Source organism: Rana temporaria, chromosome 12, assembly GCF_905171775.1.
Source record: "Rana temporaria chromosome 12, aRanTem1.1, whole genome shotgun sequence".
NCBI classification, from domain to species: Eukaryota; Metazoa; Chordata; class Amphibia; order Anura; family Ranidae; genus Rana; species Rana temporaria.
Window position 1 is genome coordinate 35,881,681 of NC_053500.1, and position 15,894 is coordinate 35,897,574.

The 15,894-nt window shown below is 43.5% G+C and overlaps 1 protein-coding gene across 1 annotated transcript in view; it reads right to left on the minus strand.

Annotated features, from left to right (window-relative positions):
- The window catches only part of NGFR (nerve growth factor receptor), a 129,089-nt gene extending 114,192 nt beyond the window's left edge, over positions 1 to 14,897 (minus strand). Inside the window, exon 1 of the mRNA XM_040331145.1 lies at positions 14,753 to 14,897. Coding sequence (XP_040187079.1) covers positions 14,753 to 14,803 — 51 coding nt within the window. The 5' untranslated portion in view covers positions 14,804 to 14,897. The remainder of the gene's footprint in view (positions 1 to 14,752) is intronic.
- Between the last annotated feature and the right edge of the window lie 997 nt (positions 14,898 to 15,894).

The following is a 15,894-nucleotide window of genomic DNA, read 5'->3' on the forward strand; positions in this document are numbered from 1 at the left end:
CACAACTTCAGAAACCCTCAAGGTATATTTCTAAACAGCCTAATCTTTGGTCAAGACAATCACGCACAACATCAGACACCCTCAAGCTGTGTCTCTAAACAACTCAATTCTTGGCCAGCCCAGGACAGTCACGTAAACCTTCAATGTGCACAACTTCTAAAAACCCTCAGGATATATCTGTAAACAGCCTAATCCTTGGCCAAGTGTTGTACTGATGTTTGGATTGAGGTAGTGCCAAGAGCAATCATGATATGCAAAGTGTTGTAACCCTATAGTTGACAGATCTTACTTGGGTTGTTCTGATTGGAAGCTAGTGTCTTTGTACACATACGTAATTAGTTTGCTTATGTAACGATTATATTACACCTGTCTTTTGAAAGATTTAAACCCGCCTCTGTTTTTACTGATAATTTGGACTTCTGAAGTCAAGTGACCTATAAACACAGTAATTGTTGTTTTACATTCTTTACATAACCTCTGTACATTCCACATGTCTAGCACATGTCATTTCACTAATACATTTCTGAAATACTTGTCAAGATTAAAGCACTGTATTCACTGTCAGTATTCAGTCCCAAGCTTGTGTTTAGAATCACCGTGTTTTAGTACTTGACATGTTAATCTAGCACTCAGTTGTACAAACAAAGCATCAACTTTGTCCATCCGAACCACCCATAACTGATATGTCAACCTCTGATAGATGCTGGAAATTAACATATAGATTTCACAAGACTTGGAACCTTCTCGGGGATTAAGGTTCGGAGGCTGTGTGTGGTAGAGTTGGGAACTCACCAATATATCCTGCCTCTGGTGTCCCCAAGAGGTGTTATTAGTCGGTAGACCACTCCACCTACCGGCAAAAAATATATATTTTGGATGGTCTAATCATCAAAAATGCCTGTAGCATTCAAACTGGCTAGAAATTATCCCCCATACTCAGCCAGCTAATTATTGCACTTTATAATTCCACAACATTTTGGTACCGCAGGAGCCTACAGCCAAACGTTCACTTAACAATAGTATTGTAAGTAACAGTCTCTAATGCTTAAAGTGAAGCAGCCAGGGGTACGTTTGGAATAATCTGCATTTCCACTCTTTTGTTATTGTAATAGTGAATTCTTGCCTCTGAGGGTAGCTGTGTGTGCTGTTGTTCACTAATGTATTCTCTCCTTGTCAGAACAGAAATGGCAGCCCAGCCCTGCAGGGGATGAACTGTCTCCTGCTTGAGCTCAGGGATGACTGAGGCCCCGTACACACGACCGAGTTTCTCGGCAGAATTCAGCCAGAAACTCGATGGGAGCCGTATTCTGCTGAGGAAACTGGTCATGTGTACACTTTTGGCCGAGGAAACCGACGAGGATCTCGTCGGGCCAAATAGAGAACATGTTCTCTATTTCCTCGTTAGTCAATGGGGAAACTTGGCTCGCCGAGATCCTCGGCGGCTTCACAAGGAACTCGACGAGCAAAACGATGTGTTTTGCTCGTCGAGTTTCTCGGACGTGTGTACGGGGCCTGACACTCTATCCATGCTGCTGAAGAAGGATACAACTATAAGTTAAAACAGACTTGTAATTCTAAAATCTTAGATAACTGTGTGTTGAGTAACTACTTTTAGGACTGACCTCAATCTAAAAAAGGATACTCTAAGGCCTCGTACACACGATAGGTTAACCAGAGGACAACGGTCTGATGGACCGTTTTCATTGGTCAAAACCGATCGTGTGTGGGCCCCATAGGTTATTAAACCATCGGTTAAAAAAAAGCCAACTTGCTTTAAATTTAACCGATAGATTCCTAACCGATAGTTCAAAACCGATTTTTAGTAGGCACGACCATCGGTTAAAAATCCAGGCATGCTCAGAATCAAGTCGACGCATGCTTGGAAGCATTGAACTTCATTTTTTTCAGCACGTCGTTGTGTTTTACGTCACCGCGTTCTGACACGATCGGTTATTTAACTGATGGTGTGTGGGCGCGACGGATAATCAGTCAGCTTCATCGGTTAACCGGTGACAACGGTCCTTCAGACCGTTCTCATCGGATGGACTGATCGTGTGTACGAGACTTTAAAGGGAATCTGTACTTGGATAATATGTTGGCTGTCCTTGCAAAGCTCTTTTTGTGAAAATACTGGTTGTTGCACAGATCTTATTGCCGATAAATACTTCAAAAGTTCGAATTGTGGATGCAGATCAGGAGTTGTGATTTTACTTGCTGCATGCTTGTTATGAGTAACTAACGCAAGCAATGTTGAAGCCAATGGAGAACTGAAAACTAACATTTTCCACAGGAGGACAACAATGGCCGCCTTCAAGTTTTTGCTAATACAAGTTCGCTTAAAGTAGACGTACCCACCCTCATTAGCCTTTCTGGACAAATTACCCAGACCTGCTTCCCCTCCAGCTACGTATTTACCTGAATAGAAATGTCACAATCTACTCCGATGATTACATGCTTTGAGTGAAATCTTCTTCACAGTTGACCATGCCTGGGCTATGTGGTCTCATAAACTTGTATAAAGTTGAGTGTCTCCTGCCCTACAAATGTCTATGAGGGCTTACTACACAGACTTGGCTAGTGGTGAAGAAGATTTCTGTTTGAGGATGTAACCATCGGAGCAAAATTTAGCTGTCTTACTCAGGTAAGTAGGCAGCTGTAGCAGAGAGGTTGAGTAGATTAGGTAAGTGGATAAGCCGCTTGCTAACCGCCCTATAGCACATTTACTGCTACAGGGTGGTCGCTCTGCGCAGGATTATATATATATATATATATATATATATATATATATATATATATATATATATATATATATATATGATCCTGCACTTCTGGGTGTCAGGCGCGAGTGCGCACTGCTGGCGGCTCGCTACCGCTATGAATCAAATGTTTTCCGGTACCCACTGAATAGTCTGTACACAGGCAGAATGGCGATCTGCCTATATAAACAAGGAAGATTGCTGTTCCGTCAGTACAGAAGGCATGGATCCTGTGTTCCTGTAAAGCAGGAACACCAATCCATGCCTTCCACTAGTAAAAGGACCTCCCGAACTACACTGAAACACCAGCTAGGCACACAGTTAACCCTTTGATCGCCCCTGATGTTAACCCCTTCCCAGCCAGTGTCAATAGTACAGTAGTAGTGCATATTTATAGCACTGATCACTGTATTCGTGTCACTGGTTCCCAAAAAAGTGTCAAAAGTGTCAGTTAGGTGTCCGATTTGTCTTCCGTAATATCACAGTCCCACTAAAAGTCAGCCGCCATTACTAGTAAAAATAAATAAATAACAATTCTTTAAAGTGGTTGTTAAGCCACTATCTCATCTTTATATCATCCCCTCTGTCAGATAAAAAGCTGCATCCAAATGCCTTTTTTTAAAAGCCTCTCCCAACTATAAGATGACTCCAGGCTGTCTTCTCTCCCCGTGTAATATCTCCAGTGGGTGGGGCCAAGATTCCCCTGCTGACATCATCCAGGGAGGAGGGGAGGAGCTGAGACCCTGGAGTCATGGGATCGCTGGAAGACACTGTTAAAAAAGGTAGGGGATGATATACAGATCAGTTGGTTTTAAAGCAGTGGGGAGAGAAGCAGATCAGCGATAGTGAGAGATGACAGGCAGGGAGGGGAGGGGGAGGAGGAGGACAGAGGGAGGAACAGAAGAGCTGCAGATAGTAGCGGATGATGGACTTCACTCTGACTTTTTAATTTGCATGCTTTTCCAAGTCATTGACTTGTTGATTTTTTAAACCACAGACAACCTGGAAACTAGTATTTTTAGATGGAGGTCTGCAATGTATAAGTTTATTTTTAGGCCTCATTCACATGAGCATACCTATCTGTACACCCATGTGAAGGGCCTTCTTTGCTCGCATGGGGATACACAACTGTTCTGTGCATCTGCATACAGGCAGTCCAATTCACATCCAGGGCTGGTGCAAGGATTTTTGACACCCTAGGCGAAACCTCATTTTTCCGCCCCCCCTGGCTCAACCCCTGACCCCACCCCCTTTGACCTGCCCATCTATACCCCTCTTTTTTAATGAAGAGCACATCAATACAGCCTCACTAGCGCCCATCAAATTCAGCCTCACCAGCGCCCATCAAATTCAGCCTCACCAGCGCCCATCAATACAGCCTTACCAGCGCCCATCAATACAGCCTCACCAGCGCCCATCATTACAGCCTCACCAGCGCCCATCAAATTCAGCCTCACCAGCTTCCATCAATGCAGTCTCACCAGCGCCCATCGATGCAGCCTCAACAGCACCCATCAATACAGCCTCACCAGCGCCCATCATTACAGCCTCACCGGCGCCCATCAAATTCAGCCTCACCAGCTTCCATCAATGCAGTCTCACCAGCACCCATCAATGCAGCCTCACCAACACCCATCAAATTCAGCCTCACCAGTGCCCATCAATGCAGCCTACTAGTGCCTATCAATGAATGTTTGCTTGCTTCCATTCATTCAGGAGTCAGGACACAGACACAGTCCTCCCCCTGACACTATGTATGAACGGAGCGGCGGCTGCCTGCTGATGCTGAGACTTAGTTAATTGCTGCAGAGAGTAGGAACACCAGTGGCCAGGCGCCCTAGGCAGCAGTGCGCCCTAGGCGGCTTCCTAGTTTGCCTAGTGGTAGCACCGGCCCTGTTCACATCTATAGAGACACAGCGACTGCCCAGAGACAGCTGCTGGATCAAATTTGACAGCCATGTGGATGCCTGTCCCTGAACGCACACGCTCTGTGCTCTGGGACATGCATCCACCTAGGCACAGCTGTCAGATTGGGACCAGTGGCTGTGTCCATGTAGGAGCTATGTCCCAATAGACATAAATGAAATACATGGAACACCTGTGCATCCCATGCGGGCAAAGGCAACCCATAGCTCGGGTGTGCAGATAGGTACGCCCGTGTGAATGAACCTTAGTACCCCATGTAAATGAGACTTTGAGCCAGTAGGCTTTTGTGTTGCTTTGACTTGCTTATCTGATGAACTTCTGATTAGCTTGAGTTACTTTGAGCTGCTTTTGAGTTGCTTCCAGCTGTTTTCAACTTTACTTTGACTTGTATTGAAAAGGAAAGATGTTCAGATACAAAGAAATACCTGTGTAGACCAGCTTTGAACGAATTCTTGAAAACTTCAGGTCTCACCTTTAGATGGGCCCACTTTGTCCACAGTAGAGGGGACAATCACTGATTTTATGATGAATTTACAAATTCCACCACGGGACAAAAATTATGATTGCTTCTGGTAACAGGACAAAGAGCTCTCATCTCTCATCTTCTCCTGCAGCTGGCCTAAGGTTACCAACAGGAAATCTGCTGTACATATGTCATCTCTGTGATCAAAGGTTTATCCTAATATACTTAGTTACGATAGCCGCTGTGTAACTTAATACACATATTAGTGAATGTTATTACTAATTCTTTCTGTATAATGTGACTCGCATGCTCCTTATTTGACTGTGCTGCTATTCCCATTCTGCTCTTTTCACTATCTATACATGACACAGTCATCTGGCACATTAAATTTGCCCATCGGCAATGGAAGGCAAGCCTGGTTCAACCAATCAAAGGCACTGATTGACATCGCTCAGCTGTCACTCCAACAGGAACACATGCATTGGTTGAGTGCCCCTGTTTACCCTATAGAAAGGAACAAGGGAGGTGCTTGTAGACTTTTCAATGTATAGACCCCCCAGCGATATCTTTTCATGTGGAAACAATAGTAATTGAATATTAGTTTTGTAACCCTGACAGCTGGCAGCCAACTGTGTCTGCAGGGCACCCTTAGATATGTAAAGCTTTTAAAAATAGTCATAAAACACAATGAAAATGATGATAAACACACGGATTCCTGAAACATGAAGACATAATAAAAATATCTGGATCAGGCAACTGTCACTTAATGTTTTTGGGTATCCTAAAGTGTAAGTAAATGAAAAAAAAATAATTAAGCTGCCCCCATTTAAATTGCCAGTACAGCTACAAACAGCAGATGGAGTCAAATCCAACCCGGCGTGACAGTGTCCTTCAGATTTCGAACCTTCATTTGATATCTGTAGTTAATTTAAAGGAAATCTGAGAGAAGTATAAAAGCTATGTGGACCTCTACTTCTGAAGATTCTATTTGCCCAACTGTCAGGCTGATCCAATGGCTTCAGTGCTTTCTGAGTCCCAGACCTGGAAACTAAAGTCATACTAAAGCCAAAATTCTTGATCTACATCCATCTTTCTCAACCAGGGTTCTGTGGAACCCTAGGGTTCCCCTAGAGCATGGGTGCTCAACCTGTGGCTCTCCAGCTGTTGCAAAACTACAATTCCCATAATGCCTCAGCCTTTGGGAGACATGCTTGTACCTGTCAGCAGCTTGCAATGCCTCATGGGAATTGTAGTTCCGCAACAGCTGGAGAGCCACAGGTTGAGCACCCATGCCCTAGAGCATTGATGGCAAACCTTGGCACCCCAGATGTTTTAGAACTACATTTCCCATGATGCTCAACTACACTGCAGAATGCATGAGCATCATGGGAAATGCAGTTCCAAACCTCTGTACAGTTAGTTTAAAAGATCATTAGTGCCCGTGGTTACTTATATCAGAGTCTAGTCTAGCTGTAGCAACCTCTGGAGGGACTCTAGGGTTCTATTAAACACTGGAGGAAAGGCCGCGCTAGATGTTTTTACGGTTCCTTGAGCAAGTAGAAATTGTTGCCTTTCAGTTATGTAGCCATTGACACTTATGAGCTGTAAGTGGGAATTCCTTCCACTAACCACCAATGTAAAGGACATTCTTCCCACTGACCACCAATTTAAGGGACATTCTTCCCACTGACCACCAATGTAAGGGACATATTTCCCACTTACACCAACGTAGGGATATTCTTCCCACTGACCAGCAAAATAAAGGGACATTCTTCACACTGATTACCAATGTAAGGGACATTCTTCCCACTGACCACCAACCTAGGAAGCATTCTTCCCACTGAACACCAATATCAGGGGCATTCTTTCTACTAATCACCAATGTAAGTCCCTTACATTGGTGATCAGTGGAAAGAATGTCCCTGATATTGGTGATCAGTGGGAAGAATGCTTCTTACTTGGTGGTTTCTTCCCACTGGTTTCTTCTTACGTTGGACATTCTTCCCACTGATCACAATGTAAGAGACATTCTTCTAATTGACCACCAATGTAAGGGACATTTTTCCCATTGACCACCATTTTAAGGGACAGTCTTCCCATAGACCACCACACTAATGAACTTTTGAGCTGTAGATACAGTAATTGTTGGCAGGGGTTTCCTGAGACCAGAAAGTTATGTTACAAAATATTTCCATGTTACAAAAGGTTGAGAAAGGATGATCTTCCCACTGATTACCAATGTAAGGGACATTCTTCCCACTGACCTCCAATGTAAGAGACATTCTTCCCATTGACCATTGCACTAATGTACTGTGAGCTGTAGATACGGTATTTATTGGTAGGGGTTTCCTGAGACCAGAACGTTATTTCCATGTTACAAAAGGTTGAGAAAGGATGATCTTATTTCAGTAACCCAAAAAGTCTTAAATCCAAATGGCCAATCTAATTTGCAAGAGGTCATAAGCAACAGTACAGCTTGAGCGTCTCTCATTTATTTTGCAGACCTAACAGGGAACAAAACACATTCTAACAGTATAATCTGTTCTTCCTACTCAGTTTTGCAAAGAAAGTGATGTACTTAAAATTATCTGTGTTCTTTTTTGGTGTTTAAAGTCTGGTACATCACATTTGCTGTTGTGGATTGCAGTTCAGCATTTGAGAGTCTGCCGAACTTAGACTCCCTGCTCTGTTGATTAAGTGATGGCAGCAATCTCTATAGCATGATCTGGAAGTTTATCTCCTTTGCATGAATGTTAAAGTGGAACTTTACTCAGTAAAATGTATAAACATTTCTTGCACATAAGCACTTCCTGCTTTCTAGCCTAGGCCAGGCCCCACTGCCTCCTGGGATAGGTGTGATGTAGCAATCCCCGAAGGCAGTGAGTTACCAAAGGTGCACACACGCGAAACCTAATGCAGCGTATGCACAGAACAGATGCACGGTTCAATTGAATCTCAGATTTGTGAGCGTGCACATGGACAGCTATAGTGTTCAGCTGCCAGAAATGTGGGCGCTTGTGTGCACGAGCATAATTCTGCTGCATGTGTGCGGTTGCGCCACCAGTCTCCACCAGGTTCCAAATAAATGGCAGAGACTGGTGGTGTAGCTGTACACACACTGTATTTTGAAAGATAGTTGTGTGAAAGAGGGGCGGGGGAGGAGATTTATTCAGCAGTTGAGTTCTGCTTTAAGGGCTCTTTCAGGTGGGCAGCCTAGGAGAGCTGGTAAAAAGAGGCGGCTGAGACAAAATGTTGTTGCCTCCGAGTCACCCACCAGGATTGTTAACATACAGTAGGATGGGGCTGTACACGGTGGTTCACCCTAAATAACAAGTTTCTACCATTAAATCCAGCATACTAGCGTGAGCTACAGTATGCCTTTATTTATTTTTTTGGAGCCGTACTCACAGTTTAATCCCGTAGTGAAGTTTCAGACTCCCCGCGGGGAATGGGCGTTCCTATGCAGAGGGAAGATGATTGACGGCCGGCTACGGCGCGTCACGCTTCCCGAAAATAGCCGGAGTAGGTCTCGGCTCTTCACGGCGCTATACGGCGCCTGCGCACAGACTAGGAGCTGACTGCGCAGGCGCCGTGAAGAGCCAAGTCCTATTTCGGCTATTTTCGGGAAGCGTGACGCGCCATAGCCGGCCGTCAATCATCTTCCCTCTGTATAGGAACGCCCATTCCCCCGCGGGGAGTCTGAAACTTCACTACGGGATTAAACTATACGGGGGAGAGGGCGATACCAATTTCAGGTACTTATACTGCTTGCATTTCAAAAATAATTGTAATGATGTTTTTTTGATTACGGAGTTTGGTTTAAACAGATGCATACATTTTCAGCCTGCTGAAAACTTTAGGCTCCATCTACATCTGTGCAACTTTAGGTGCGTTGCATTAAAATAAATCCTGTTTGCTGTGTCTTTGATGCGTTTTCATGAAAATGCCCAATTTATAGCGTTCAATGGTAACGCACATAAAACGCACTGCACAGATGTGATGTGAATCGACCCTAAAAAAGACCAGTGTTGCAGATTTTGTCACCGCCCTGACGTCTTACTCCTTCTTTTGTACCAGTACCAAAAACCAGCGAAAGAATCCCTCGCCATTAGCAGCTAAATTCTACACGTAGAATCAAATCTGCCTAATCTTCCACCAATCAACACAGAGAGGCTCAGAAAACCAGCTCTACCTCCCAGCACGGCTTCCGAAAAAAAAAAAAACCCACTCCCCGTCCTCCCATTTCCACCCACCAGCACTGACAGATCCATTCATAATTCTTCCTCCTAATTCACAAGCACACAGCAATCCCCTTTCATCTCTCCCAGCTGCATCAGATCCCTAATACCAGCCTTTTGCAATATCCCCTCCCCAAATCGTGTTCATTCAAGATTTCCCTCTTTCAAATCCCCGAGCTGTACAAAATACGCTCACTCGGAATCCAACGCTGAAACTTCACAAGCGCAGAGAATAATACAAAGTCATTCGAAGCTTGAAACCACCGGGGAAGTACAGTGCTAAAGTTTTTAATGGAACAAACCTTATATGGGACGATAATGCTAACGTTGTTTAGAAATAGAGGGCTAAAGTTGTTTAGAAATAAATACAAAAATAAAGATTTGTTTAAAAGCAACAAAGACAATTAAGACATGCAAAAACACTGGACATAGGAAAGTATATTAAGACATGTAAAAACACTGGACATAGGAAAGTAAACTAAGACATGCAAAAACACTGGACATAGGAAAGTATATTAAGACATGCAAAAACACTGGACATAGGAAAGTATATTAAGACATGCAAAAACACTGGACATAGGAAAGAACATTATGGGGCAGATCCACAGAGATCTGCACGGGCGCAGCGTATGGGAGATACGCTACGCCCCTGTAACTTACTTTTTAATCCTTTGAATCCACAAAGAATTTGCGCCGTAAGTTATGGCAGCATAGTGTATCTCTCGGCGCGTAATTCAAATCGGCGGGTAGGGGGCGTGTTTCATTTAAATGAAGTGCGTCCCCGCGCCGAATGAACTGCGCATGTGCTGTCCCTAAATTTCCCGCCGTGCATTGCGCTAAATGACGTCGCAACTACGTAATTTTTTTAACTTACGTAAATTTCGACGCGGGAACGACAGCCATACTTAACATCACAAGTCTAACTATACGCCGCAAAATACCAGCTTTAACTATACGCCGGAAAAAGCCGACTAGAGACGATGTAAGAGAATGCAACGGCCGCGCGTACGTTCGTGGATCGCCAGAAATAGCTAATTTGCATACCCGACGCGGAAAACGACGCAAACTCCACCCAGCGGACGCCAAAGTATTTCATCTACGATCCGAAGGCGTACGAAGCCGTACGCCTGTCGGATCGAACCCAGATGCCGTCGTATCTTGGTTTGAGGATTCAAACTAAAGATACGACGCGGGAAATTTGAAAGTACGCTGGCGTATCAGTAGATACGCCGGCGTACTCTCTCTGTGGATCTGGCCCTAAGACATGGAAAAACACTGGACATAGGAAAGTAAATGAAGACATGCAAAAACACTGGACATAGGAAAGAAAATTAAGACATGCAAAAACACTGGACATAGGAAAGAAAATTAAGACATGCAAAAACACTGGACATAGGAAAGAAAATTAAGACATGCAAAAACACTGGACATAGGAACATCAGTAACTACTAAACAAAGCAAATTTAATGAGACAGTACAGCTTAATGAGAATGCTGTTCATATAACACACGTACTATACATTTGAAGGCTACAGGATCTCATCATAACGAAAGCCGATAAAAAGTTTTGAGTTCAACGTAGGTGGGGCAGGATGGACCTCTGTCTTTTTTCGACTGTCTTAGCCATGTAAGAGACATTTTTATACAATAGCTGACTTTTCTGTAGATTTAGCACAAAGCATTATTTTTTCAGAACAATGTTACACAATTGTTTCAAGGTAACCACCCATGGTGCCTAGAAGCATCCTCAGCACCAAACTTCTCCAGTTGCATTCAACAGAATTTGAACAATTGGGTATAATTGTAAGACTGACACATGACAAGGCTTGATCAAAAGAAATGAGAGCAAACTTTTCTGCAACTACCGTATTTATCGGCGTATACCGCGCACTATTTTGCCCTGAAAATCAGGGCAAAATCGTGGGTGCGCAGTATACGCCGATACCCGATTTCCCGCCATGAGTTTGAATACTGCGCCCGCATATAGCGAGCGCAGTACACTCGTGAATCTTCGGCCAGTCTCGGCGCCTCTCGTACTGACGTCCTGACGTCCTGAGCGTACAGGACGTCAGTGCGAGAGGCGCCCGAGCCTGCCCGAAGATTCACGAGTGTACTGCGCTCGCTATATGCGGGCGCAGTATTCAAAGTCGTGGCGGGAAACGAGCGGGAGGACGCCGCCGAAGGACGCCGGACCCGCCGAAGATGGACACCGGACCCGCCGAAGATGGACACCGGACCCGCCGAAGATGGACACCGGACCCGCCGAAGATGGTATATTTTTGGACGGGACCACATACCAAAATCTGTTTCCTATACAATAAGGATTTAGGATGTTCTTTAATAGTGCAGTTGCTAAGTGGTTAGCACCAAGGGTTCCTTGGTCCAAACGCGGACCAGGACATTATCTGCATGGAGTTTGCATGTTCTCCCTGTGCTTGCATGGGTTTACTTTGGATTTCTCTCACACTCCACGTGCTGTTAGGTTGATTGGCTCCTATCCAAATTGGGCATAGCATGTGAGATAGGAACCTTAGATTATAAGCACCTTGGGGGCAAGGACTAATGAAAATGTAAAAATGTATGTGTAAAGCACTATGTAAGTTGATGGCACAAAATAAATAGCGTGTATAAACTCCTGAACACTGCTTGTCATAACAGAAACCTAGGAACCGATGGGTTCATGAAGGTGCGTTCCCCAAAGCTGTCATCCTTACCCTTGCATAGCTACTTGGTGTTTTATTGATTAAGACTTTACGAGGTTCCCCTCAAATAATATGCACATTACCAAGTAGTCCAAGATGAAAGATGACAACCCCGGACAACACGCCTTCAAAAACAAATCAGCAATGACTACATCTATATTCTGTCCTGCCAAGTGTCCCTTAAAGGCTTAAACCATTTAAAAATAATAACTTAGTTATGTACAGAAAACATTGTTCTAAATCACCCCCTGGCTCCTTTAACCTCTCAGAGATGTTAATCTCAAGATATCAAAGTGACATGTAATTGGAAGGGTAAGACCCTCTTAGTAAAGTCAATAGCAAGTAGGCGGACCTGGCAACTCAATGCTGAAGTCTGACTGACTACAAAAGATACAAGTCACTGGTGATACAACTTACCAACCTCTACCCCAGTCTTTCGAAAACCTTTTAACATGGAGTAACCCTTGAAATATCTTAACAGTCACAAGAATACTCTGCATTTAATTACTTTATCAACAGAACATGGTACATTAGTGTGGAGGTCAGTCGGAAGAATTCCCCTTACATTTAGGGTCAATGGGAAGAATGTCCCTTACTTTGGTGGTCAATGGGAAGAATGTCCCTTACATTGGTGGTCAATGGGAAGAATGTCCCTTACAATGGTGGTCAATGGGAAGAATGTCCCTTACAATGGTGGTCTGTGGGAAGAATGTCCCTTTTATAGGTGGTCAGTGAAAATAATTCTCCTTACATTGGCGGCCAGTGGGAAGAATGTCCCTTATGTTGGTAGTCAGTAGGAAGAATGTCCCTTACATTGGTGGTCAATAGGAAGAATGTCCCTTGTGTTGGTGGTCAGTACGAAGAATGTCCCTTACATTGGTGGTCAGTGGGAAAAAGTACCTTATATTGGTAGTCAAGAGGAAGAATGCTCCTTCCATTGGTGGTCAGTGCAATGAATTTCCCTTATATTGGTGGTCAGTGGGAAGAATGCTCCTTACATTGGTGGTCAGTGGGAAGAATGCTCCTTACATTGGTGGTCAGTGGGAAGAATGCTCCTTACATTGGTGGTTAGTGGGAAGAATGCTCCTTACATTGGTGGTTAGTGGGAAGAATGCTCCTTACATTGGTAGTCAGTGGGAAGAATGCTCCTTACATTGGTAGTCAGTGGGAAGAATTCCCCCAAATCTGGTGGTCAGTGGGAAGAATGCTCCTTACACTGGTGGTCAAGAGGAAGAATGCCCCTTGCACTGGTGGGCAGTGGGTAGAATGCACCATAGCTTGGTGGTTAATGGGAAGAAAGCTCCTTACATTAGTGGTCAACAGGAAGAATTTCCCTTACATTGATAGTCAATAGGAAGAATGTCCCTTACATTAATGGTCAATAGGAAGAATGTCCCTTACATTAATGGTCAATAGGAAGAATGTCCCTTACATTAATGGTCAATAGGAAGAATGTCCCTTACATTGATGGTCAATAGGAAGAATGTCCCTTACATTGATGGTTATCAGGAAGAATGTCCCTTACATTGGTGCTCAATAGGAAGAATGTCCCTTACATTGGTGGTCAATAGGAAGAATGTCCCTTACATTGGTGGTCAATAGGAAGAATGTCCCTTACATTGGTGGTCATCAGGAAGAATGTCCCTTACATTGATGGTCAATAGGAAGAATGTCCCTTACATTGGTGGTCAATAGGAAGAATATTCCTTACATTGATGGTCAATAGGAAGAATGTCCCTTACATTGGTGGTCAATAGGAAGAATGTCCCTTACATTGGTGGACAATAGGAAGAATGTCCCATACATTGGTGGTCAATAGGAAGAATGCCCCTTACATTGGTGGTCCTTGGGAAGAATACCCCCTATCATTGCTGGTTAGTAGGAAGAACATGCCTTACATTGGTGGTCAATGGGCAGAATTTCCCAAATAGCTAAAAAAATAAATCATTGGTGTCATGAACATGGCAATGAACCCCTTGCAACCTCTGGAGGAACCCTAGCTGAGAAAGACTGCTCTACCCAATCGAACCACACAAGTACAGATCTGGGATTTCTGACTATCAGCTCGATCTCGAAACTTTCCATACAGGACAAGAGATATGATACTGACTGTACTGTAAGTTACAAACATAATGTCATAAAACGCTGCATGCAAATAGAAAACTAAGAGAGAGAGAAGCCAGAGACAAGCAGAGAGGAGGAGCAGAAGGGAATGACAGTTTCCATACACCGACTAGCCAGCTGATAGATTGCATTAATGGATCTGTACGAGGAGAGGGGGGCGAAGGCTTTGGGACTAGCCTGTGCACTGAAGGGCATTGTGCAGCTTCCACTGAAATCTGAGCATGTTGTGTTCAGAAAGGTAATTATCACTGCATTATCCACAAGCCAAACCCTTATAGCCTGCAGAACAGGACTCGTATAGGACACACAATGGAAGAATCGCCATCAACAACATAAACATGCATAATAATCCAGCATGCATTATATGCCGGGGAAGTCTCAAATGTCCGAAATGTCAAATGTGCCCATAGGTTAAATAATGAACTGAAATGCAAAATAATTAGCTATATTCAGTTATCACGCCGGTGAGATCAGAGCATCTAAAAATCCATATTGGGGGGGGTTGAGATGTATAGGATGGATGAGATATAATGGGTAGACTTACTATGCTGCCTAGAAGAAGTAGCAGGGCTGTCTCCATTCCTCCTGGTCCCATAGAGCTGATGATGGTATGGTGTAGTGTAGTGACAGTCAGATGCAGAATGCAGCTCCACGATTCAGCTACACCTGCCCCTAAAGCCCTGACAAGCCATCCCCTTCTGTTTAAAGAGAACCATCCCCTCCGCTGTCCTCCCAATGGCTGCACACAGCCTCCTCTCCCTCCTCCCCTCCCAGGGAACACTTCCAGCAAGCCAAACACTGATTGTCAGGATTGGATTTAGGGAATAATGCTTGGATCGCAGCCCCGAAAACACTTAACTCCTAATAATTAAAGAAAAGAAAGGCAAAAAAAAAAAAAAGAGGAGATGCAGCATTTCCATTGTCTTCTTCTTCTTGGTGGTGGAGCTTCTTGTCCTTCTCACGTGGGGATTGATGGGAAAGGTCGACGCTGTACACGTCGTTTTGCTGCAGGAGGTTCATGTCAAGGAAAGGATGACATACATTTTTTTTTTTTAATACATCATGTAATCTTTTTGTAAAAAAAAAAAAAAAAAAACATAATTTTTAATTGATATATTTGTTTATTTTTTTATATAATATATTATTATAGTGTATTCCATAATATAATATTATATTTTATATTATAATATATTATTATATTATATTCTATTTTATTCTCTATTGTAATATTATATTATATTTAATATTATATTTTATTTTACATTATAATATTAAATAATTTTTTAATCGATCGATAGTCACTTTAGTCTCCAGTCACAGATAAGCATTTGGTCATGCGTATTCGTACATTTCTGTAAGCGCAAAATGCTCACCATCAAGAATTACATTTTTTCTGTTTTCGCTGTTCAATTCTCACTTCCTTCTTAAACTATATGACAAACAATAACTGATAGTCAATTTAGGGGTAGATTCACGTACCTCGGCGCATTAATCCGCCGGGCGCAGCGTATCTAAGATACACTACGCCGCCGTAACTTATTTTTTTTGTTTCGAATCCTCAAAGAATTCGCGCCGTAAGTTACCGCGGCGTAGTGTATCTTTGGTGGCGTAATGGCGCGCCATTCAAATCTCTATGATGGGGGCGTGTTTTATGTAAATACGTTGTGACCCGACGTAAACAACGTT